Source organism: Helobdella robusta, assembly GCF_000326865.2.
Source record: "Helobdella robusta unplaced genomic scaffold HELROscaffold_1, whole genome shotgun sequence".
NCBI classification, from domain to species: Eukaryota; Metazoa; Annelida; class Clitellata; order Rhynchobdellida; family Glossiphoniidae; genus Helobdella; species Helobdella robusta.
In genome coordinates, this window is record NW_008703570.1 from 5851297 (window position 1) to 5879108 (window position 27812).

At 30.7% G+C, this 27812-nt stretch overlaps 2 protein-coding genes across 2 annotated transcripts; both read left to right on the plus strand.

The window, feature by feature from the left end:
• Positions 1-4109: 4109 nt before the first annotated feature.
• On the plus strand, positions 4110-12052 carry HELRODRAFT_105366 (hypothetical protein; the record flags this gene model as incomplete). Its single annotated transcript, XM_009010939.1, has 16 exons — positions 4110-4225; positions 4383-4434; positions 6901-7014; positions 7259-7358; positions 7473-7602; positions 7694-7935; positions 8009-8108; positions 8335-8470; positions 8902-8987; positions 9470-9565; positions 9673-9833; positions 9971-10115; positions 10206-10350; positions 11029-11210; positions 11541-11658; positions 11835-12052. Exons 1-16 carry the CDS (start codon positions 4181-4183, stop codon positions 12050-12052), a joined length of 2070 nt encoding a protein of 689 aa, XP_009009187.1. The 5' UTR covers positions 4110-4180.
• Positions 12053-20516: 8464 nt separating this feature from the next.
• HELRODRAFT_159003 (hypothetical protein) lies at positions 20517-26016 on the plus strand (the record flags this gene model as incomplete). The annotated part of the gene is made up of 5 exons (XM_009010940.1): positions 20517-20564; positions 21111-21227; positions 24719-24821; positions 25358-25737; positions 25999-26016. 5 exons carry the CDS (start codon positions 20517-20519, stop codon positions 26014-26016), a joined length of 666 nt encoding a protein of 221 aa, XP_009009188.1.
• Between the last annotated feature and the right edge of the window lie 1796 nt (positions 26017-27812).

Below are 27812 nucleotides of genomic sequence, written 5' to 3' on the forward strand. Positions count from 1 at the left end.
AGCAAATTAAAATAAATTAAATAAACCTACTCTAATTGACCTGTATTATTCATTAATCTTTCCTCACCTCATCTACTGCAACGTAATTTGGGGAAACAGTCCTGACATTCATCTAAAACAGTTAACAAAATGCCAAAACCGATTCATCAGAATATTTAAAAATCTTCATCCTCATTGTCACACAAGTGAATATTATCTCGAGATGAAAATACTCAACATCAAAAACTTGTTCATCTACCACGTTGCAACATTCATTTTTAGATTTCTACGTCAGCAATTGCCGGCATTTTTTAGAAACTTTTTCACTTTTGGAACTTCCATTCAAGCAAGAACAACACGCCACACGCCACTTTTCTATGCTCCACCAGCCAGAATTAAAGTACTCTGCATGAGTTTGAAACATACCGGCCCAGGAATATGGGAGACGATTCCACAAGAAATTAAAGATTGTAACACTTTGCATCTTTTTAAAAATAAACTGAAAAATTTTTTAATTACGAAAAGTTCTGTTTTTCAAGGATAATAATGTATATGTATATATATGTATATAAGTGTGTACATATTTCATTAACATTGATACATTTTCTCCTATTGACAATTTTATTTTATCATTGAGAAGCAATTTTGAGCTGCACGGTGGCCGAGCCCACAAGAATTAATTTTCTTTTTTTGGTCTCCGAATCATTCATGCTTTTGTTTTGTTTGATTGAATAAAAGTGATTTGATTTGATTTGATTTTTAGTACAGACCATTTTTTAACATCATCTTTCTCAATTTTCCCTGCTTGAAGATGACGTCTTAATCGTTTAATTTCGGGTATCATTTCATTTTTTTCTAGTTCATCAAATGTTTCTGTCAGATTTGGTATCAGCTTTGAAAGTTCTTCTATCTCCATTCCAATAAGATGTGATGATTGAATGGCTGCAAATTTTACACATACATTTTGCATTGATTCTATCCTTTTTCTAAGATCTTGATAAAAATTGATCGTTGATCGTCTCAATTCCTGTTTCAACGTTAAAGCTTCATCTTTACTTTCTTCTTCAGGCATAAGCTTTCTTTGACTTTTTCGACCCAATTTTTCTGTAGCTATTCCCATTTTTTCACAAATTTTTGTAGAAAATATCAATGCATTTTCAACCAATTCATCGCGACTCTCATGCAGAAAAAGTTTTAAGGTATCTAATTTTTCAATGGTTTTATCTAAACCAATTTCTTCTGTTTGCAAGTATTTTTGAGAATGATTGACTTCCTCAAGAGTACTGCTCCAGAAATGAAGATAAGCAAGAAATTTGAAATCTTGAATATTTTTCATTAAATTTGAGCTGAACCTCTCGTATCTACATTTTCTGATGGATCACATAATTTTTCTAAAGCCTGTACCAACTTGCTGAAATGATTCATTACAGGTTTCACCGCATGATATTGCTCACTCCACCTGGTTCCTGCTAGCCTTTTTGCAGTGATCCCGACTATTTCTGACAATATATTCCATCTATGAGTTGATGAAGAAAAGAAGTTGTAAATGCTTTCAATTGTTCCAAAAAACGTTACACAAGTTGGATTGCTTCCAAATGCGTGAACCACGCTCAAGTTAAGTGAATGATTAGAACAAGGTACAAATAAAATTTTCTGATTTATTTGATGGATCCTGGCTTGTACCCCAGAATGAACACCTGACATTACCAAAGCATTGTCATAACCTTGGCTTCGACATAGGTTTATGTCCAAACCCTCTTCATCAATAATATTTACAATTCTTTGTGTGATATCAATAGCCTTCTATCTGGCAAGAGGAAAAAATCCTAAAAATGATTCTCTTACCTCTACATTTTTGTTTTTTATATGAACATATCTAATAATCTCACTTAATTGGTCTTGGTGAGATATATCAGGTGTTGAATCAAACATTATCCCGTAATACTTTGCTTGCTTTACATCATCAATAATTTTCTGTTTCACAGTATCTCCCAACATAGAAATAAATTCATTCTGAATTTTAGGGGAAAGATATGAAATCGTGTTTCCTGCCTTGCTATGTTGGACCCTCACTAAATGTTCTTTTAAGACAGGGTCGTAGTGTGAAATTAATTCAACTAACTCTAAGATATTGCCTTTGTTGTTAGAAAAGTCATCTTCTCTGTGGCCTCGAAAAGGTAAATTTTGTTTTGCTAGAAACGTGGTGACATCCAATAAGCGGTGTAAAATGTCATTCAATTTTTTAGTTTCCAGTTCTCGATTTTCTTGATGAACGGCATCAATGGTTTTATTAAGATTCAAACTTAGTTCTAATGTTTTCCATTTTTCATGATTGTTAAAGTGAATTTCAGAATTTTCGTGATGTGAAATCTTAGGGTTTAGTTTCCAATTATTAAACCCTGTAACAAATTTTGAAAAATTATTACTTTCTTTATCACAAGCAGCAAAAAGTCGACAACAAAAGCAAAATAAACATTTTTTGTAAGGAGAATAAACCATCCACTTTCTGAGAACTTTTTCACCATTTGGAAGATGCTTGTAGAACCAATGCTTTGTCAACTGTCGAGTTTGACCCTTTGTTTGCTAACCTACTCTTTGAACCCCTCTAAATGGACCATTTTTGTTCTGGAAATATTCACTCTTTAGTTTTACTATACTGATTCTGATGTTATCTGATAAAGGAATTGTCCAATTTCCCACATCACAATTTAAAAAAATATCATTTTCACTAGAAAAATTGATTTCATCCTCGCATTGTTGGTTTGACGTTTGAGTTTCGGTGGTTGTTTTTCCTTGGTCAGATTCTACGGTTGTATCTAAATCAGTCTGCTGTCTTGATGAACTAGCAATAATGGATTCTGGTTTGGCAACTTGGTTAACAAATTTAAGCATTGATCCAGGCAGAGCTTCGGTTTCTTCCCTTCTACTTTTCGAAATTTTTCGTTTTTGTGCTCCACTTGGATGATGTCTCTTCATGATCACGTATCTATCTAAAAGTTGATAGTGTTTTAATTCTAATAATTTATTTTAACTTCAGGACTTAAAATATAATTTTAAAAATTAAGTGAAAAAAATGGTGTAACATCAGTCACATAAACCAAGGAGAACAGATATCCGTCTTTATACCTATCAACACTTTTTGTACCTTAGATTTAAACTAGTGAGTCAGTACCGGTGGGTGAAAGTATATTTTCTGTTTTTCTTACCTGAAAGATAGTAGTTATATTTAAACTTATTAAAGAAGAGATTGATTGATATATAAATAAAATTTAAAACTCACTCTAATAAACCAAACGGAACAGACAACAAAAAAAGTTTGAAAAAGCCGACTCGTCCAAAAACTATATCAACTAATCACATTCAAGCATAATGATGTCAATGTCCGACTAAAAATAGACGTAGATTACCAATTCGGTCAGGATTTAAAAAAAGCGTTTATTCTAACTAAGTATATGCATTACTACAGATTATTTATAAATAAATATATTAAAAAATCAAAACACAAAATCACGTCTATACACTTACTAAATAAATAAATTATTTAAAAATTTTCGTAATTGGCTTTTTGGAGGCCCTCTCCAAATCGGAGGCCCGGGGCGATCCGCCCCCCTCGCCCCCCCTCGGTACGCCAGTGATTCTAGGTTAATACTAAATGCATTTTTCTCAGTAAATTATATACGTTTCACTTGAGGTAACGAAAGAATGTAAGATTCTGTAAAACCAAAAACAAAAAATCATTCTTTCCTATTCGAGCAATTATTACTCGCAGTCATGGATATATATATCCATGCTCGCAGTTCAACTTCAACGTTATGAAAAAAGTTGTATATATATAAATATATATATATATAGTTCGAACTACAAACATATTAACGCCAAACATTCGGTAGAATTTATAGAATATTGTAAATATTAACGCCAAACATTCGGTAGAATTTATAGAATATTGTATATATATATATATATATATATATTATGGGTACTAAGGTTGATAAATATATATATATATATATATATATTATTCTACAATTATTTTATATAAATATATCTATAAATGCTTTTGGTTAAAAGCATAGATAAAAAAATTACTAGTTTCTACATCTACGGTTAAAAGTGCATTCCTATTATTACGCTGTCCATTTTGTTTTGTTTATTTGGCAAAAGCTGAAGTGAAGATCATAAATTTCTTGCTTGTTGTAATATGCCTATTGATTTTAACAAAGATGGCAAAAGTCTAGAGCAGCAGGTTTACTAATTTTGATTTCAATTTTTTGATTGCATTGACTTAGTAAAAAGCCACACCTGACTGTTGTGTGCCACATTTTTTATTTTCCTCCATGACCCAGGTCTACAATTCATATTCGCCAACCTTTTAATTTTAACGGCCCCAATAATCATTGCAGGTCGCTGGTTTGGACTTGAAGTCTTCTGAAAATAGGGGAAGACAAGAGCCAGGTAAATGTCTGTTTTAATAATTAATTTTAATATCATTTTAATTTAATATTTAATTTCATTTTCTTTTCAAATTCATTTTCTTTTTTTTTATTCATTGGTTTCTTTGATCAGTCTTAATGATTTCAAAAATATTAAATTTTTATTATTTTAAATTATTATGTTATATATATTTTTCTTTTTGACACAATACTATAGTATTCTGTGTTCACATTTGGTTATTAAAATAAATCAGTGTGTTAAGCACAAGAAAATAAAGTTAACCTATATTTTTATTGTATTTATTTATTTATATTATAATTTTATATCAATTTAAAACAGTTTTTATTAAAACTTAATAATTTTATATAATATTATTTATAATAAATATAATTAGTTGTTGTATAATATAATATAATGATATTGTTTTAAATTAACCCTTGGAGGGCTATGCGGGGTGCTGGTGCACTCCACATATAAAAAAATCGATGGGGAAATGAAACTAGTAGCCGCAAAAGCCTTTAATTTCCTGTAATTTATCACAAGGAAAATTCAGACGCCGACATGTAATAGTAAAGATAAATTGACTGATTAGTGATAAAATGGAAGCAAAAAATTTTAATGGGGTGTACTTGCACCCCTCTTGGCCAAATATGTTCCAAAAACCAAAATTTTTACCAACTGCTATAACACTGCTTTAACATCTACAGCATAACTCCATTTTGCAGTATAGATTTACCAATCATTTTTGTGAAGTAAACAAAATACACCGGCAATTGAGCCAAATTTTAACAACACATTATTGTTTTATTATTTGGTGTGAAGATGGCTAAGCGATTATACAGTACCAGCGAAGCGTTGGATAAAAACCTAAATGAGGATGACAATATTATTGAATCGGCCAGCAGTGATTCCTTTACGATTTCTATGTAGTTTCTTGACATTTTGTAGTATGATATGTTTTTAAGTGTAACAAGTTTTAGTGAATAAAAATAAGCAATAAATGTTTCTGAAATCAATCTTTGTTTATGTTTTAAATCTGGGGCCAACGAAGTTTTTTTTATCCATTGCCCTCCAAGGGTTAAAATTAAAATTTTATCAATTATTGTAAAAGTTTTGAGTGTTTGTACAAAAAATTATAAAAATTTTGAAGTAACTAAAATTAAAATTTTTTTTTACAACTTTTTTGTTTAAATTATACTTCAAGTTCACTCTTAGGCCTGTGCTTTATTTTCTCTTCCTGCTTTGTTTTATGTTATCTTGATAATATTAAGTTTTGTTGTATAGTACTGTACTGTTAATAACCTCAAGATGACTGTCAATTTGAATGCAAATAGTTGAATAGCAAATAATTACTTATAGGACTTACTTGGAGTTTTGAAAATTGGTTTTTGTTCTTTTCAACAATATAAGCTTTGTTAAAAGTATATTACATGCTGTGTATCAGGTGAGAATGAGACTATCCTGGTCATGTTGTATTGGTGAATGCTTAACAATTTTAATCTTCTTGGGTGCAAACTATGAGTCCCAAAATGCACTATTTACACAGTCATAAGACTAATTGAATAGCAAGGCGTAAGTTTTTTCCAGAATAATAAAACTAGAACAAGTTTCTATGCAATCAGTAATTAACTGGAATCATCAATAAACATTTTTTTATATTTGCATATTAAATTTTTTTATATTGAAATAATTCAGAATCTTTACTCTTATTTATTTAGTTCATAAGTTTGATTTGAAATTTTGAAACATATATGATGGATTTATTGATAAGTTTATAGAGATATTTTTATAAAATCAGAATATATTTATGAATAAATTAAGACCAAATTAGAAATCATGGTATAAACACAAAGTCAATACACCAAAATGGCTTGCGGGAAATTGAAATTAAATTTTGGAAATTTAGAAACATTAAACATATTGCAAAATTAATTAAAAAGTAACTCCAGATCAGATTACTTTGAAAATGTTATAAGATATGAAAATTTTGAAAAAAAATGGTTTTCTTTCTGTTCTTACATAAATGAACAGAGATAATTTCAAACTGATGCATTCATCAGCAAGTTATTTATAATTTGAAGGATGTAGAAAATTCATTTTGTTAGTGCCATATCTTAGGTACTTGACATATGTATAAACTTCGTTAAATTTGACAGATACATTAATTTGAAACAAGAAAATTTTTTGAGCTTGTGCTACTTGAATTAAAAGGAATTGAAATTTTAAAAAATTTCTAGCAAAAAGAATACCGTTTTTTAAGTAATACTTGTTAGGCGAAAGTTTTCAAATGGAAAATTTTTTGAGCAAATCTTCTCTGTAGCTAAATCATCAAAATAGTGTTTTTGTGGACTATATAATTATTAAATAAATACTAAATGTCACTGTATTTTATAAATGATGTCATAAGGGACCATGGTAAAATTTTTATCAGAATATCCTCCCGGTTGTATTGTGTATTTTTGATTGACTGATTTTGTAATGACGCAGGTGTAAAGTACGTTCCACCACACTTGAGAAATCAAACAAGCAGCAAACAACCGCTTGCAGAATCAAAACCTGATTCCAATTCTTCTGATGCAAGTAATGGCCCAAAAGGCAAAGGTTGTATTAGCATTGTTGTTTTTAGTTACATTTTTTTTACACTTTTGCAAAACTATTGAGTGATAAAATATATGATGCATCCTTTCATCATGAATATTGTGTGATCTTAAAAGTAGGCTATCTCAGTTCTGCCTTGTTTGACAGAATATTTTAATACAGTTATTCAAGTGGTGTTTATGCATAAAATCATGTTTAGTGTTTGTATCGTGTTGTATGATATCTTGACTAAATTTCCAAAAAGCAGATTATAGTGGCGATTTAAATTTCAAAAGAAGCAACTCTCACATTGAGGAATCAGATTGCAACAGACGACCAGGAGGATATTCTAGTCAAAATTTGAACAGGTCTTCAAACAAACTCTGGATATTATGTAGATTGTTTATTTGTAGAGTTTATTTCGTTTGCAAAAAATTGTTCTGACTTCAAATTTTGCAAATATCCTGAAAATATCTTTGCAGAGGTTATAGAGGAGGTTCATACGATGGTGACGGAGCGAACAATGGCAACAATTACATTTCCAGATCAACAAACAACAGAGATCAGGGTGGTGGTCCTAACAGGAGATGGAATGATAGAAATGATTCCAGGTTCTTCAGGTTTTAATTTCGTTAACCTTTTATTGTTATAATATTTACAACCTTTTTTTATTGACAATAACAAATAAATAAACGTTCGACTTTTTTTAAGTTATGAGGAGAACCGAGGTTCTCGTGGGAATTACAACTCAAACAGAGATGATACGAGCAAAAGTAGATGGGACACTTTGACGTCTGAAAGTGCAAATGATGGAGGAAATCGTCGGTGGGGTGGAGGTGGCGGTGCAGGTGGAAACAGACATGGAGGAGGTAAATGGAACAGGTATGACGAGGATTCCAACGCTGATTGGTCCAAGCCGCTCAAGAGAAATGAAAAAATTGAGAAGTATGTTGGCATTATTTAGACGTGACAACATTTTTGGACTTCAATTTATTTTCACCTTATTTACTGGATTCAGTGAGTTGTTTGGCAGCTGCAACACGGGCATCAACTTTGACAAGTATGAGGACATCCCTGTTGAAGCCACAGGTCGTGACTGCCCCAATCCCATCAACTCTGTTAGTTAACTATTTAATGATAATCTTCAAGCACTTATGTTTATGAACAAATTTTTCAATACTTATTTCAATGATGTTTTATCAGCTGCTTTTATTTGCATATCTTAAGTTGGTTTTCAAATTTTTCTCAAAAGGACTCAACAGTTTTTTTCAATTACCACACTTTTTATGTTTTAGGGTGGTGAAATCTAATAAAGCTTACTATTAAAATAATTGAAATTATCAGTTCTCAGAGATCGAAATGGGTGAGATAATAGAGTACAACATTTCACTGTGCAAGTACGATAGGCCTACTCCTGTTCAGAAATATTCTATTCCAGTTGTTTTGAATAAAAGGGATCTAATGGCCTGTGCTCAAACAGGTTTTGTACATCTTTTATAATATTCATCCACACTCTACAGATCTACTGGTTACAAAATTTAGTGTTTGTCTTTGAAAGAATTAATAAAAGATTTCCTTGGAAAATAATTATTAAAATTTATTGTATATCAATCACATGTTTACATATTCAGTCAGTTCGTTTACAACATTTCATGCTTAATTATTTTTGTAAAAACAAATCACTGAAATTTAATATTCACAATGGTTGTTATTAAATGGTAAGAAGTTTAGTGCTATAACACTCATTGACTTTTCCAAGCAGCAATCTTGAAGTCAAATTATTCCTAAACGTTATTTTAATGATTCTGAGTAGCCAGTTATAAATGTTGTTAAATAGTTGAAACTTTATTATTTTATATCACATATGTAGGATCAATTTCAGTTTATAAAAATATTTTTTAACGCGAGCAGGATCTGGCAAGACAGCAGCTTTCTTGGTGCCCATATTGAGTCAGATATACAGTGGAGGACCTCCCCCTCCAAGGCAACAGCCGCAGGTCGCTTACCCATCAAACTATCCCTCTTAGAATTCATTAGATTATTCTCTAAAATAATAATTTTATATTAATTTATAACATTGTAAATGCATGCTGTTATTTATCGTAATTTTCTAACTTTTTGCTTTTGATCTTTTTTCCTTCACACTTCTGTAAACTCTCTTTGCATCATATTTTACATTTGGTATCAAATGTATGTTCGTGGTCAGGTAAATTGTTACCTATTTTTTGCAATTTTCAGTGTTCTGTTTACACGAATGAACAGTTTGTAAGAATAATGTATATCTGTAGTGTACTCAATTTTTTGTTTCTTTGATTGCTAAGTGTACTTATGCTTCTCTGGTAACTGCATGTTTAATTATGTTGAACTAGTGTATTTTTTTTTACTCTTATAAATTTTTTCATTTCAACAGGAATATCAAGTTTTGAATCGAACACATTTTTATAAAATTGCTGACTTTGTTGATGTTTAATAAATTCAGGTGGGAAGATTTAAGAATGATCGTCAATTTCCCATTGCTCTGGTACTTGCTCCAACAAGAGAGCTGGCATCACAAATATACGATGAAGCTAGGAAGGTCACATTTTCTTGCTCTTTTCATAGTTCACTCTATTTTTTTTTAATATTTTATGGCAGTTATCTTAGAAATAACCAAGAATTAATTTTCAAATGATGTTTCTCCAGTTTGCTTATCGTTCTCACATTCGTCCGTGTGTCGTGTATGGAGGAGCTGACATTGGTGAACAAATCCGTGACTTGAGCAGAGGTTGTCATTTGCTGGTGGCAACTCCCGGCAGATTGGTGGATATGATGGAAAGGGGTAGAATTGCTGTTGACAATGTAAGGTAGGTTCCCTTTAAGTCCATTAGAAACATTGGGATCTTTTTTTCTGTTTCAGATTTTTTATGAACTTTTTCAATAGCAGAAGATTATTTTGTCGGTTGAATATAAATAAACATGCCAATTAATTAATATTCATCAGGTTCTTGGTCTTGGATGAGGCAGATCGCATGTTAGACATGGGTTTTGAACCTCAGATCAGAAGGATTGTTGAAAAAGATTCCATGCCTACAACAGGAGAGAGACAAACTCTCATGTTCAGTGCCACTTTCCCCAAAGAAATTCAGGTATCCAGTTGATCATCGCCAAATTGTATTAACGGTTTTCATTGCTCGTATTGAAACTTATTTAGAAACTTTATTATAAATTATTTTCAGATGCTTGCCAAAGACTTTCTGCATGATTATATATTTTTGGCTGTAGGGAGAGTGGGCAGTACCAGTGAAAACATCACCCAGAAGGTGGTTTGGGTAGAGGAAGAAGAAAAGAGATCTTCCTTGCTCGATCTCATTGCCTCCAATGGTATGTTTCATTTTCTTCATTACCACTGAAAAATTCTGCACATTTAAGATTTTGTGTGGTGAATGTATCTAGAATAATTTAATATACTTTCTTCTTTATGAAATCTCTTAGAAGTACTTTTTTCAAATCCAAACAACCTGTTTGTTTTTTTTCTTGAGTTAGTTATGGCTGGAAAATGGAATCCGGTAAATGATAATAGAAAAAAAAGTTGTGAAATAAAATGTGATCATATTAACTGAAGAGGGGGTTTAAAATTTAATCAGGATCAATTAAAAGAACTGATTTTTTGTGATTGTTAAAAATGTAGTGTCATTAAAATAGACTTGCATGAATAATTTAAATTGAGCTATTGCAACTCCTTAAAAAAAATCAATTGCCAACTCTTTGCTATAAGTGTTGCCAGAGATATGCAATTAAGCACTTAAATTGTTCTAAACATAGGTGCATTCAACATTTTGCAATAAAACTTTAAAAACTGTTGAATAATGAAGAACTGGAAGTAGTAGGTATTGCAGCATAGAAAAGATTTGTTCTATTTTTAAAGAAATTGCAGTTAATAATTTGTGTTTGTCATTGTAAAATCTTTTCTTCCTGAATTTATCTCTAAATTGAAAGGTCTATAAAAAATAAAAGTAAAGATGCGAATGTGATTTTAATGTCATGACAATCGTTTTTTAGGACCAGATGCACTGACCTTGGTTTTTGTAGAGACCAAAAAAGGTGCGGATGCACTTGATTATTTTCTGTACAAGGAAGGCTTTCCATCCACAAGTATCCATGGAGACCGTACTCAGCAGGAGAGGGAAGATGCTTTGAGAGATTTTAGGGATGGCAGGACTCCGATACTTGTCGCCACGGCTGTTAGTGTTCATTTCTCTATCCGCTTATTTCATTTTAATTTGAACGAAACATAAAATTATTTCTTTATTACAAAATAAATTATTTCTGTCTAATTTTATCAAATTTCATGCTGTCTCGTTTTGGAGGATCTGGATCTAATTGGAAAAAATTATTGCTATTTCTTTTCTTTTTATTAGCCTACTTTTTGGACATATTTTTTTGTCAACTGCAGGAGTAACAATGCATATCTTACATAACATAATAATTTGATCTTTTTAACAAATCAATAACCTTTCAATGCTAATTATGTTTTTTTATTTATAAACAAAATTCTACTTAATTTTCAACAGGTTGCAGCTCGAGGTCTTGATATTCCCCACGTGAAGCATGTCATTAATTTTGACTTGCCAAGTGACATCGAGGAATATGTCCACAGGATCGGACGTACTGGGAGAGTGGGCAACCTTGGTTGGTTTAGCGTCATTAGCCTCATTCAATGTTTCATAACACTGGAGCTTTTTTAATCTTTTTCTTTTACTTGAACCTAATTAAACATAATAATATGAACATAATGTATGCATCGTAAAGTTTTAAAAGATAATGACGGATTCACCAACAACTTTATTGAAACGTCTGTTTTATAGGCCTGGCAACTTCGTTCTTCAATGAGAAAAATAAAAACATACTAAAGGATTTGCTGGACATTCTGGTTGAGGCTCATCAGGAAGTACCACCCTGGTTGGAATCACTTGCTTACGAATCTAGATATTCATCTTCTGGAAATAGAAGACCTCCCAATAAAAAGTATTTAGTAAAAATTGCTTATCTGAGGTTTTTAAAAACCTCTTATTTGCATTTTTGAAAGATTTTTTTAAATTATAGTTTTTTGAAATACTTCAAAAGCAATTTCTTAATTTTCTCAGAACGTATGGAATGGGTGGAAGCTCTTTTGCATCAAGGGATTATCGTCAAATGAATTCGGACAAGAAGATGGGTGGAGGAGGAGGAAGTATGAGTAGGAACAATAGCGGTGGCTCTGGAAATGGAGGCTATGGAGGTTCTTATGGTGGCTCATATCAGAGCAAGTCAGATCAGGATTGGTGGGGCAACTAATTAGTTGCTGCTGTAGCTGTAGCTGCTGCTGCCCGATACTCAAGCAGTAATTGGATAACTGATTCAACGATTGTGTGTTGTTTACATTTGGCATGTTTTGTTTTGTTCCTAAGGTAATTCAGTTAATGTTAAATATGATTTAATTTGTCAAACTTATTGTTATTTCATGTTGCATTACATATCTATATATCTGTGCACATTTTGTGTGCATATATATATATATATATATATATATATATATATATATATAGCCTGATTACAACTCTACTGTATGTTCACAAGTGTATGAATGCAACAAACATTTGTGTATGCATTATGTATGTATGTATATATATATATATATATGTATGTATGTATGCATATATATATATATATAATAAAAATGGTTATCTCTTTTGTTAATATTTCGTTATCTATATATATATATATTATATATATATATATATTATATATATATATGTGTGTGTGTGTGTGTGTGTGTGTGTGTGTGTGTGTGTGTGTGTGTGTGTGTGTGTTGGTAATAGACCATAATTTTTACAATATTCTATAAATTCTACCTGAATGTTTGGCGTTGATATGTTTGTAGTTCGTTTTTTAGTAGTGAGAAAAATCGAAAAAACGAACTTCAAACATATTAACGCCAAACATTCGGTAGAATTTATAGAATATTGTAAAAAATAAATAAATAAATATATATATATATATATGTATATATATATATATACATATATATATATATATATATATATATATATATATATATATATATATGTAGACATAGACATTGGTTATCATATAGTTTAACACTTTTTTATTGTTTACTTGTAGTTTGATCATTCAATATTGTAGTCTTATCACATTATTATTCAAAGATTTTTGTAATAAATGAGTATTCGCAGATTGAAATAAGAAAAGTTTTTGGTCTTTACAGATATATATAAATATTGGATTAAGACTCAGATATATATATATATAAATATATATATGTATATATATAAATATATATATATATATTTGAAAGTAAGTTTAGGATGTTTAAACTTTAAGATAGAACATATCAACTTAAATAAAAATTTTCTTAAGATTATGGCCTACTTTTAGTGATGATACTATTTTATCCATTTTCTTGTTACAACATTTTAAAAAATGTTCATTGAAGTTAGGTCAATGGTTCGGAATGTTATCTCCTCCTCGTGGTCGCCATTGTGTACATAACTTTTTTCACTTGTTTATTCTCGTTTAGATAGAATCGTAACTTTCTCATTCTACCTTTTTAGTAAATCTTCATTTGGATAATATTTCTGTTAAATTTTCAAAAATCTGTGACAATAGCCCTTGACCATTATTTACTTGGTAATAAATAAAATTGCATTTTAATTTCATCTTAGCAGTCGGTTGGTATATTATATATTTCTACATTTTTATAAGTTTATATATATATATATATATGTTTTCATATATATATATATATATATATATATATATATATATATATGAAGAGAAGAGTTTTGTTTATATATGTGTGTTCAACTGAATTGAAAATACGTAAATGAGTATATTAATTTTGTGTTTATATATGCAATAATGCATATATATATATAATATATAAATATATATATATGTCTATTTGTATGTACTCTGTATGTAAGACATCCAAACGTATATGTGTGTATACGTATGTGTGGTTTTCTTTGCGGAATAATTTAATAATTAAAGCTGTTTCTTGGTCAAACGAATTTTTAAGAAAGGTGTGAACCTGAATGTGAAAAACAGACGTGAGTTGGACAAAAGAGATTCATCGTCTGGAGTTGTTTGAAAATGATACAATCGGAATCAGATGCTCGGAAAATTTTTGGGTGTGCTCTTAAAAATTAAACTTGGCAACAATGCCTTGAAAAGGTTGAATCAGAGATAATGTTAAGCAGAATGTTTGATTATGATCAGACAAAAAAGCTCGCAAAAATATTGAAAAATATGAAATTATGAGGGTATAATGTAAAGATACTTGGTGGTAGAGCTGAGCTAGCTAAAATTATACCCTGTCTAGATGATTTTTTTAAACTATTTCTAAAATAATATTTACCCAGTAAAGCTTAGCAAACTAGTTTTTTATTTTATGTCTTAAGGTTATGCATTTTTTTGAATGATCCCGTGATAAAGAGTTTTCAAAGGGTGACTTAACCGACTTGGTTCCCCGATTTCTAAACAGTTACCGCCCGTATCAACTCACTTGTGTACAATCTCTTATGGAATTTATGGTTATTTCGCCCACTTTACAAAGTGCATAAGTGCTTATCGTCTGCGTATGTGAGTATATAAAATTGTATGAACTTGTTAAATATTGTATATGTTTGTATATATACATATATTAACATGTGTATAAACATATATTATATATATATATAAGATAAAATTATACAATGACGTGAAACTTAAGTTAACAGGAGTGCATCTTGTTAGTACAATATACTGTATTTAACTTGTTATATTTGTTCAACCTAGGATTATTACGGGTCGGATAAATCCATTTCTTGATATCTCTAATATATTTCGATGATTTATATATTTTTGTGTTACAAATAAAATCCAAACAAATTTTTTTCAAGTTTGATTCATTATACATTTTTTTATGTCTGAATACTGACCACAAGATGCCAATTCATAATTTTAAGATTGTTGCGTTTAGTTTCCTTAACATTTATTTGGTACTTCATCAACATTGTTTTCGTAATTATAAACAAACAATAATTATTTTGCGGTTAATGAGGATGGAAGGCAAACAAATAAATGAATATATTTATTACATATTGTATTCCCCAATAGCCAAGAAATTGAAGTGACAGTATTAAGTAAAATATAATTTTATTCATGGAATTTTGAACTGAAATCGCCCTATTATGCCTACTTTTTCTATTATGAAATTTTTGACAACATTAAGCTTTCCAAAACGATAAACGAGATGTATTGAAAAAAATCCATATTCATGATATTCGCTTCGTCTCAAATCTCATGCGATACGAGAAATCTATTGTTATACAATAAGGTAACTGTTATAAATTAACGATATAAGCAAAAGATGGAGATAAAGGGCATGTCAATATTAACTAATGATGTAGTGGCTCATAATTATATATATATATATAATTATATATATAATTATATATGTTTATATATATATATATATAACGATTAAAAGGTTATGTAACAATACGTTTAGTTTTAAAGAATTTTTCGAACTTTTTTTTAACATTTGGTATTTTGTTCTTTGGGTAAAATGAGGAGTATTTGAACTAGATCATCACGCAATAGCAATGGGCTTCGCGGATATCTACCGTCTGAGTGTTGGCCCTCGCCAGCCAATATCATATTGACATTGTAAAAAAGAACAACTGGAAAATTAGAACAACATTTAGGTTTTAATGAAGAAAATAATTTTATCATTGGTGGTCTCAACCCAATATTTATTTCGAAAATACGGACTAGTTGCGCCGACACTTGCATATATCTGAAAGATGTTAACTCTAGTCTTAGTAATAGGCTACTAGAGAAGAAAAAACTAATTGCCCAAATTAATATTGCTAAAAACGCAGTGATCTGGGTGAAGAGCAAACACGTTCAAGAAAAGACACACCAAATCTCTCGGCAAGGTGATTGACAAAAAAATGTTACAAAATTACCTACCTTAGTTTAATAGATTTTTAAAAGGCGTCTGACTTGGTCTCACACAAAGAATTGTGTGCAACTAAGAAAATTATTATTATTATAGTGACTGCATTTATAAAATTTTTGTCTTCAAATTAAAAAAAATTTAGTTTTTTCATGCAATTTAATTTTATAGTATAGGCAGTTATGTTGAGAATAAAAATATGGAAACAGTTTTACCAAAACGATGATTAGAAAAGCGGAGACCTTTTTTGATGAAATTTTAAAAGAAGAAGAAGCGACGCGTTTAGTTAGCCAATGTGATCTTTAAATAAATTATTTTTTGTTATCTTCAATGATAAAAAAACAATGAAAATTATACTTAAAAACTCTTCTTTAGCAAGTTTCTGTCCAGAAAAAACTATGATGCTCATTTCACAGAGTTAGACGACGAGCTAAAACACTTTGACAAAAAACTCAAAACCTACAGATTGAGAGTTACATGTGAAAAAAATTATTGCATTTTCATTTCAAAAAGTTGAGACATTCCTAAGAACATACGTGATTACGCACGTAGAAATACGATGACAGTCCGAAGTTGCGTTAAAACTTATCTGGTAAACGTTATAGGACAACAAAGGCTAACGTCTTTAGCAGTGTCAGAGTCGGTCGGAGATTTTTGTCGAAGTTGGAATTTTTTAAGAGACCTGAGTCGGAGTCAGATTTTTTTATCCGACTCCGAAAAATGTTATTTTTTTCTGGAAAATTTTTTTTAAGATTGTGTTTTTTAGAAGATAAACATATGTAGCAATCTTTAATATTGAAAATAAATGCCATTAATGTAAATAAAACCACATAATTTTTTAAGTATGTTGTAAAACATAAAAATAAAGCAATTATATTACGAAAAACAATTACATTTATTGATTTCAAGTTCTTTTTTCAAGTAGTTTTCATTTAGTACTGATAATAAGGTGAAATTATGAGACAAAAGTTAAAAATTTATTTTTTCTGAAATTCTGAACCCGGAGTCGGGTTTTTGTAGGGGCCGGACTAGGAGTCGGATTTTTTGGAGAGGCCGGAGTCGGATATTTTTCATCCGACTCCGACATACTGGTCTTTAGCCAATCTGTCGGACTTCACTCTGGAATAACTAATGTGTAATTTGTAGAACAACGAGAAAGGTTATCGATCGTAATCAACAATAATGTAAACGTGATATTTAATTACATTAGTCTAAATACTTAAATCGCAGTCATTGTCTTCAGCTTAACTCATGATTATTCTCATGCAAAAAATTTTCATTTGTCCAGCAATTCATTTATACAGTAATTTTTGAATTTAACTTTCAAATGTTGAGCTCATTTTTGAAAATCAAAATCCACTTTTCTCATTTGCTTATTTGGTTGAATAATTTTTGAAAAAATTTATATTATATACACGAAAAAGTTAACTTTATGCGAAGATCTTTTCTGCCTAATGGGTATGGCTGTAAAATGAATTATTGTGTTAGAAAACAAATCAGCACTTCATGCTGTTCACATGGTTTGTCACTGATTATAAACATGTTTAGTTTGCTATATTTTGCTCAATTAATAAATTTGTTTCTATTTTTTCATCATATTTTTTGGGTTACAAAAACAGTCACGACGTTTGAGATGGCCAAGAGATAGATAGAGAGTGGAGAAAGAAATGGAGAAAAAAAGAATGAGAAAGAGAGAGAGAGAGATAAAAAGAGAGCACATGGAACGAACTCTATTCCAGTTCGAGCAAATCACGCTTCATCAGCCCTACCATACGTGACTTTTATTTTCACATGATCGTTCGGCATCTGATGATGACAACACGACTGAAAGACCTAAATAAAGACTGCCACGTTTATCCGAGATTTATTCGAGCAGCGTTTCTCTGTCTGCATCTTTATCTATTCTTTCTGAAAATGTGTTCAAAATATTCTGAAACAAATATTTATTTGTTCAAATAATTTTCATGGAAATGTCTTGAAGGATGTTTTTGAAAGTTTGTTAATATTCAATTTAATTCTATATAACGCCTTGGTTTATTTTCCTTAGAAACGTTTATATATTTTCTAATTAAAAAATTTGGCGAAAATTTAACATAGATTCGAAGAATTGTGTTTTTAGCAATTTATAAAAACAAATAATTGCCCTCAAATCGTTATTTGAAATTATACCATTCAAAAATGTAACCTGAAATAAATAAAACTATGGTGAATCTGAATGGAAATGCTGCTGAGCAATAATGGAGTTCATTAAGATGCGCCGACGATGACGATATGGCGTGGCAGACACATATCTACTTGCAAGTATCATTACTCAACGCTCGCCTGTCCACTTAATTTTACGTTTGACCTATGGTCAACCTAAGGTCATCTGATTGAATTGTAATGATAACGATTACGGTTTTGAATGTGGAATAATAGTGATGATGAAACTTCTAGACCGTGAAGTACGAAAGACGATCTACTGAAAATATTATCAACAGTGCAAAATTTAATCCACCACTGACCAGTCTTAATCATCATTAAATGAAGACTTTGCAGTCAATATGTGTGAAGTTTTGAGTGACAAGCGCATGCAAGTTGTTGTTTGTGTATGTATGTGAGAAATGCAAGCCAAACAAGTCTCCTAATCACACGTCACGATGAGTATGGAGGTACACAAGCAAGCAAGCCAGAATAGAAAACAATCATGCCCGGTTAAACACAACTACCGTTTTGGGACCGCGATAGTTTTATTTGTTAACATTATCAGATTCAGCGAGTGTCTTATGTTGTTATACGTCAACTGTAAGTTAAGTTGGCTACCGCAGTTTCCGGAATTATAAATCTTCGATCGTGCCATGCCTAATGTTTCCTGCGGAATAATTTTTTGAAAAACAAAATTATTTGCTACAAAAAATGGAGAGCAAAAACTAGTTTAAAAAATAAGCAATAAAATGTGAAAGGGCACTGTTGAATTCACTTGTGCATTTAAAGCACCCAAGCTGGCTTAAATAAATCTTTAAATTTTCAAAATTGTTTTAATATTTTCAACAGTCATAAGCCTATAACTAAACATTTTCATCAAGCTAAAAAAATTATACGTTTAAAATGTTTATAACTGTGATGGTAAATGTTTAAAGGAAAAGAATACAAACAATTTTATTTTTCTGATATGTGCTCTAGGAATCATTTTTAGCAGGCACACATTCGACCATGTTGAGCAAAGAAAGAAAGAAACGTTGGTAAGGAAGGACAGAGATGGAAGGAAGAGAGGGAGGGAGATAGGGAAAGAGACAGACAAACACGGAGAGAAGCACACGCATCATGGAACTGAGTATATTATTAGTGGTTCCAGGGAGACTCGGATGAGAGTTGCTCAAGACGATCTCCAGTTGAAAATAAAGTATCGCAAACATTCGGAATTTTTTATACGAGGCAAATTTTCGTTCCTATCGACGCGACACAACATCATCCGCCTAAAACATAAAACAATGCCATTCTCTGTCAATGTTTATATAACATTAAGCAACAAATATTATTTGGTAAATTACTAAGAGTGACTCTTAATGCAAGCTTATTACAAAATGTACATGTATGTATATTTATGATATTCCTTTTTGAAGTTGTAAATGAATTGAAAATAAAAATTCCAATTTGAAAAAATTTCCAAAGGCATAGAAATCTAATTTAGTGTCCCTACCAAGAAGAAGCCGACGCTCAAAAATAAAAAATAAACGAAACCATACCTAGTAGACAGAACACACAAATTATACGTTTAAAATTAAACTATTTTAAATAATTTATGCAAATTTTACGTGAAGGTGTTTAAAGTATGTGATTAAGCTACAGAGCAATAACAACTAGACAATGACATTGAATGGAATGGCACGCTCAGACGAGCACACGACACAGGCAGGCAAAATTTGAAGATTGGTTAGATTTGTCCAGTGAGTATTTGAATGATAAATGACTGAATGGACTTCCATCATAATATTACCTTGCTCATTTCGACACATTTCACGCCTTACTTACTCTTCCTACGAGCCATGTTTTCGTTCGTTTCAACAATTATAACAGCCAAGTTTGTTACGCAGTCAGTTGACTCGATCTTATGTTATTGTAAAACCGCATAAGAATGGCTAACTTGTCAATTGTTATGTATTAATAGATATTATAAAGATATTTTGATTGCAAACAGCTGTATTGTTAAACGATTAAAAATAGTATTTTACGTTGTAAACATGAGACGTGCGTACCGACAAAAATTGAATGGCGGAAAATAATAACGTTCTATAACGTTCATCACATAACGAAGATACAGAGAGCAGAAAAAAAGTTATTTTAAAAATCGTAATCATAAATATGTGTGTTTGAGTGTATGTGTGTTTGAGTGTATGTGTGTTTTAGTGTGTATGTGTGTTTTGGTGTGTATGTGTGTTTTAGTGTATGTATGTAAGCGTAGTAGTACTTTGGCACTTATTAGAATATTCTACGTGATCCAATACAAAGACTTCAAGCAACGTCAACATCGTCGATCATATGACAAGAGCAACCAATAAGATATAAGATGCACGCAGGGGGATGGCTCAACGTTGTCTTTTATGCTCCATCTCAGGTTTCATTTTCATTTTTTCCACGCATCTCAACAACTTTTTAATTTTTTTATTGTAATAAAATGCGTTCAACGCGATTATTACGTTCAGGTAAGTAGTTTCGTAAACAAGTTAATGGCATTTACAGTCTTATAAATTTTCAAACAAAATGTTCGATTAGATAATTTCTATGAATCAATAAATTAATTCATGGCAACCTAGTTAAACTGACAGCCACCAACACGCACAAAAGTTACGTTCACAAATAACAAAAATTTAGTAAATAAGTGTGGATTATATTGGATTATATACAAACACATATACACACACACACACAAACACACACACACACACATATATATATATATATATATATATATATATATATTTCAAAATTTTGAATAACTCATTCAAGAGTAATGTTTTCCTGTTTTTGATTTCTGCAGAAAAAGTTTTGAAATGTTTCGTTAACAACAGTCTGTTACCAAAATATTTATATTTATGTATATATCGTTTTATTATTCAATCCCTGCCATCTTATATCTCTTTCCGTAATTTACCTTTTTTAGGCATCCAATCAAGACACAAAATACGTGTACTGTCGACTGTGCAGCTCTGAAGTTGGCGTTTTAAATCGGGATACTGATGAGTCCCATAAGGAACGAAACGCGTCTAGCCTAAGACGAGTAAGGTGCTCACAGTAACGTACCTTTGGTCGGCAATTCTCGCCTCATATATAAAAATTTTATTGAATGCAGGTAAAAGACCATAATTAATGCAGTAATTATGAAATCTAAAAAAAATTCTAGCGTTGGATATTTTTTTGTAACATTTCTCAAGATTTCGAACCAAATTCTTGTCGTCATTATTTATTTTATTAACATTAGAATAATATACAGTTTTCCAATTCATTCTCGATCATCATCAGCACTTGTTGCAGTTTATCTAGAGAATTTGTTTAACCCAGTACTTGTTGCAATTTATATAGGAAATTTGTATATTTCATAATCAATTAGTTTTGGAGGCAACTGAGTGACTAAATTTTGCTTCGCTGTTAATTCACGAAAAAGATGGAGCATTCGTTGCTCACGTTCTTGTTCGCATGTTAAGTTTTTTTGGTTTTTTGGTTTTGGTTCAATGATTTGCATTTATCGTTACAATAATAACGATGAATGCAAATCACAGGAACAAAGGCCTGGGTTATACAAATTCGTTATATAAATTGCAAACAGTGCTGAAGATGATTGAAAAATCGAAATAGGTCCTATACACTCGAGAATGAATTGGAAAACTGTATATTATTCTAATGTTAATAAAATAAATAATGACGATAAGAATTTAGTATATAGTGTCATATAGTTTTAGTTATTTATCTATTTATTTATATATACACATTTATACATTTATATATATATATATATATATAATGTTGAACCACGTCACGCTAGCTCTTGAAGGAAATATTTCTGATCACTACTGTGGAAAAACCATTCAAAATAAAATGATAGATGTAATGGCATCAAAAATAACAGAGATAATTATATCCAAAGCTATACAGGCTACTCTGTTATTGTTGACTGCACTCGGATTAAAATTGCAAATATATCAGAATGTTCCATAAAAATAAATAAACAATTCTTTGGTTTTTTATTGTTAACGACTCGACGGATCTTGGTTTAAAAGAAATCATAATTGGAGCCTTAAAAAAATTTGAATTGAATATAAGTCTTAGCCGAAGGTAAGGGTAAGACAATGGCGCAAATATGAAAAGCAAAAATATTGGTCTCCAGAAAAAATTTGGAATTTAAGTTATTTGGCTTTTAACCTTCCTTGTGGAAGCCACTCCCTCAATTTAGTTATTAGTGATGCTGCACAGTCTTCATTCAATTTGTCAACATTTTTGAAAGAGAGTATTCACTTTATTTTCTGCGTTCATTTCTTGTTAGAATATTTTATTCAGCCACGTAACAAATTTACTCTTAAAACGTTATGTGATATTCGTTGGGTAGCCAAAATTGAAAGTTTCCAAGCAATCCGATACCAAATAAGTACTGTGCATGATGCTTTAATTACTATATATGAAACAAATACTTAAAACTCCTGACATTGCACACGAAGAACAAATGTCGTTTAAAGGCCGTTTTAAGGCGTTTTTTTTGGTGGATATTGTATTACATTAGCAGAACAATCAAAAAATTATAGCTTTCTAATCACTTTAATTTCATGGTACAATGCACAGTTTCAAATAAACGTTGCTAGTGAAGCGATGCAGGTCAAGGACATGGATCTGGTAAAGTGCACTGAAATGCTTAAAAATATATTAAGTATTTAGAAAATTACAGAATGTTTGGCTTTAAACAAGCAATGGTTGATGCTAAATAATTAGATGAAAACTTAAACTCCTGAGTCTATACTGAGATGTCATTTTGATAAAAACGCTGCTGACGAACCAATCCAGGATCGAGAGGAGAAACTTTAAGTGGATCTTTTTAACCCTTTATTAGGCACGTGTCTGTCATCAATTAAAGAACGATTTGAACAACTGGATGAATATGTAAATATATGAGTTTGTTTATTTAGTTTAGATAATTTGTCCATCAAGTGTGAACTTTGGAAATTGTGGAAAGAATTGCAAAAAATTTGTTCAAAGTCTGATGTTGATGGTGCTATGCTATGTGACGAACTAATAAGTGTTCAGTTTTTTAAAATAGGTGAAGTGGAAGTTGAAAAAGTAGAAAAAATGACACCCTTCATTGTATTGAATTTTATTAAAAAGATATTTATTACAAGAACAAGAATTATATCCAAACACATGGATTGTTTTGCGCATTCTTCTTACAGCACCTGTAAGGAGCGGAGCTTTTCTAAACTGGAGACAATTAAAATACACTTGAAAAGCACTATGTTGCAAGATCAACTTAATTCTTTGGCAAATTATCAAGCAAGAAATAACAAAAAATTTAGATTTTTCAAGCCTAATAAAAAATTTTGCTGACAAAAAACGTAGGAGAGTTACATTTTAATAACTTTAATCAATGTTTCGTAGATTTAATTAGAAGAATTTATCCGTGTAATAAAATCGCCCTTTGTATTTGTTGCATTCCTTATTTATATACTTGTTTTCAATAAAACTTATCTTTAAAAAAATTTATTTTTAACTTAGATTAAAAATTAATTAAAAAATCTCTTTAGCATATATCTACAGTTTTTCCTTACTGGCCTTGCTTGTAGCTACTCGTTCGTTAATTTTAGGCTATCTAATGTACCTTCATTGTTAATATCAATAATACATAGGGACGCCTCTACAAGTTTTTCCCGACCCATCTGAAAAGCTAAGGTCTGTGCTGACATACATAAATATATGCATACGTACATACATACGTACATATATGCCTACATACATATATATATACATACGTACGTACATATATACATACATAAAATCATTATAAAATGCCAGACTGGCCACTCTCCCTTTTATAAATAGAATTGACAGTTGTGTAATGTGAAAGATATTGTAAAGGTGCTGTGTAAGAAGGTGATCCAGGTTTCATGGAATCGTTTATGAAAGTTTGTAGTCTGGTTTTGTTTCCGTTTTGTTATATAACGTCCATTTTTTCAATAATTTTTTCAATTTTCTAAATAGTATTTTTTGTTCGTTTATTCATTCGTTCATTAATTAATTAGTTAATTAATTTGTTTATTTATTTATTGAGTGTTTCATTCGTCAATTTATTCATTCACTTTGTTATTTTTTTATTTAATCATTTATTTATACGCTTGCCCATTTATCTTCGTAAGAACCTTGGTGGAAGTGCATGCATGCATGTGCTTATGGACTCACAATTAATGTAAAATTTTTGTTTAAAATTATGGATACGATAAGATCTTAATTATTGATAACAAAATATTACATTTTCATTTATTTTGAGTGTCTACTTTCTCTACATGCACCCTTCTGAAAGATTGGAATAATCTCATTAAGTTATGAAAATTATTGAGTGGTGCCGGAAATAAAATTATTATTTGTAATAATTTCCATTTTGTTAGAGATTAACAAGCGGAGATTTATTTGAGTATATATTCTGTGTTCTATGTTCTATGCAATCATCTCATCAATTCTCCTACAGCAAACTTTCCATCATCAAAATTACAATCAGTAAATGCGTTTTTGCAGAATTTGATCTGTGTGGTGCCGGGTTGTCAATGCTTGATGTTCAACAGCAGTGCTTTCGACACTCGCCTCTGTGGCCACTGTGGGCACACGTGGTTCGCACATGGTCAGTTAGTTGCTCATTATTTTTTATTACTAATTTAAAAAAGGTTTAAATTTTTGTTTTTCTGTATGTCTATATTTTATTTCATTTTCATTAACTGAAAATGCGATGTAACAAACAAAATAAATGTCACTTTTTTGGCTAGCAATAACGACAACAAAATTTGATAAACTCAATGCTTTCAAACTTTTTAAACGCATAACTAAATAATTAGAATTAAAAAATCTTACTTTCAATAAATTTTTAAATGAACAAAAATAAAAATTCAGTTAATAATTTGTGCTGACCTTATTTATAAAAATCAGTTAGCTAAACCCCCAAAAAGCTAAAAAAATATAATTTGCATAAAAGTAGCAGTCAATAATTTTATTGAGCACGTTTTGATACTCTTCATGATACTCTTCACGTAAGGTGATCGTATCGCCTTTTCGTCAATCTAATTTTCATAACTTGTTTATCACCAACCTTTTTAATAATTAAACTAATTTTTAATGGATGATCGTACGACGCTTAACAATTGACAAAACAACAACAATCAGTAATCAGTAGCACATGGACTCGGCAGCAGAGCAAGGTGGAAGAAAATGACGAAGACGACAACGATGACGCCAACACTGAAGAGACCAGTGGTTCTCACATTTCTGGAATGAACGAGAGATTTGACTCAAAGTCACACCAGGAACATAAAGTGGAACTCGGTCCACTGGTCGCTATGACGAGTCTCGTCCTCTTCGGAGTGCAAGCAGTTTCAGCCAAGTTGAAAATTTTATTGGATCGCATATTTGGACAATATGGCAGAGAGTGCTGTCAGATTTATAAGGAGTCAGACGATGTAATCATACATATGAAGCTGCTGGAAGATCTCCTGAAATATTTCGGCTGGACGTGGGACGACTACACAAGGGGCTATCTCTTGAAAGTAAGATTTTTTAGTCTAATTTGTGCAATAATAAAGTTTACTTACGTTTCGTGCTTTAAATCATAATCAAATTTGTTGTCTTATCAAACGTACATAGAACATTCATCAACGGCTTTTTTTTATAATTCGGCTAGAAAGGTTTAATCAGGTTTAATTAATTTTATTAGTGTGTCTTCGTTTTATTCCAAACTAAATCATTCAAAGATGAACTGGTTCAAGTTACATTACGCACATCATACAAAATTGTGCCCATCCAAACAGATGAAGTTATATTTCTAAGTTTTTTTCTATTGGTTTGTACTGACGAAAAGCATGTTTTCGTCGAAATTATGCATTTATTATTTAAATTAAACTCAAAATATTGCTGGTGTGAAAGATTTCATTGCAAATTAAGTAAATCTGCAAGAACATTTTTTTTTTCCTCTTTGTATTTTGACGTTGGTTGTTGAGTTTGTTTGTCCAAAGTTAATTTTATACAATTTTTGTAAATGTTAAGGATGAAAAACTGAATGGACTGACTTCTTTACTAATAAAAAATATAATGAAAAATCTATTCATAAAATTAATATTATGAAAGGGGTAACGATAAATTTGTCCTACAACTGCTGTTGCAAATATTACATAGCTGCAACGCGTTATTGCGACGGTTCGATGTCTTAAGATGGGCTCACCAGATTTATTGCAGGCTGACTCAGGTCAAATCTGAACGTTACGTTTTAATAGCATGCAGACGACCCTTCCTCATAGCAGGCAAATATCTCAAATGCACCTACGTATATGTGCCTGCTTATACACGAGTCCATTCATGTATGCATGTATATAATATACATTGATCTATACGTGCATTGATTTTAGGATTGTACGTTAATCTGCGATTGCACATTGTTTGAATTCCGTTGTTTTCATTGTTTTTCGTAAATTTCGAATAACTTGGGAAAAATATTTTCGGAATTTTACTAAAAATTATTTAAGAATTTAACATTGCGTTTCTGTTTTATTTAGTTTTGTAAGTTTGAAGTAATTTTTAGTTCTATTGTCTTGTTTGATTTTTATTACCAAAGAATATATCTTCATTATTTTATTTAAAAAAACCGCAATAATGTTTTCTGAAAAGAGTGAAGACCAAGCTAATTTTAAATCCATTTCCGCGTCGCAAAAAATAATGTACGTTGCTGAGGTGTAGTTGTTTTTCAGTCTGGTCTGAGTATTTGCCATTAGATGAAATTTTTTGAAAATGAATGACAAAATGCAAACTTGAAATGGTTCAAAGGTGGCTGCTCAAAAATGTCGATAGTCTCAAGAGATTCGTCAAGTTAATTTGTGATAGATTTGATTCTTCCAATGTTTACTAAAACAACTGAATAAAACAAATTTTCGGTTTGATCGATTTGAGTGCAAGATCCATGAGAAATTTTTACGTAAAAATTCTTGTACCTGAAATATAAGTACCTTGATTTTAAAAACACAAAAAATGCTAACTAACAAAGCCAAATCATAAATATTTCGTGTCGTTTTAATACATAAGAAAATAAACTGTTGTGCACGTAAATTCTTTTGTGGACAAAATATATAGAGTACCCACGTTTGAAAAAAGTTAAAAAATCTTCATGTGATTGACCAACAGTCAGGCCCGGTTCTAAGCATAGGCGACACAGGCACATTTTTAAGGTTTTCAAGGGGCGGCATTTTCACTAAAAAAATTATTAATTTTCACTAAACCTTTTCCATGCGATTATCGCTCTAATAAAAATTTTTCAGCAATGAATGAGAAAGCAAAAATGTTAGCAATTGAACAGGAAATTTGTAAAGGATTCGATGAGGAGAAATCTACACGTGTGCTCAAAAAACCGGTAATTTTTAAATGGAGACAATGATGAACCGATAGTATTACCTGAAAAAAATGTTTGGAGTATCTTTTTACAAACAACCAGATATTAGACATATCAATTAAAGCAGTAAATGATAGATTTACTCAATTACTAGAACACGAGTTATTTGGGCTTTTGTACAATATTAAACGGTATGAATTTAAAGGATGACGAGTTATTAAAGCACTGTAAGGAGTTACAATCAGA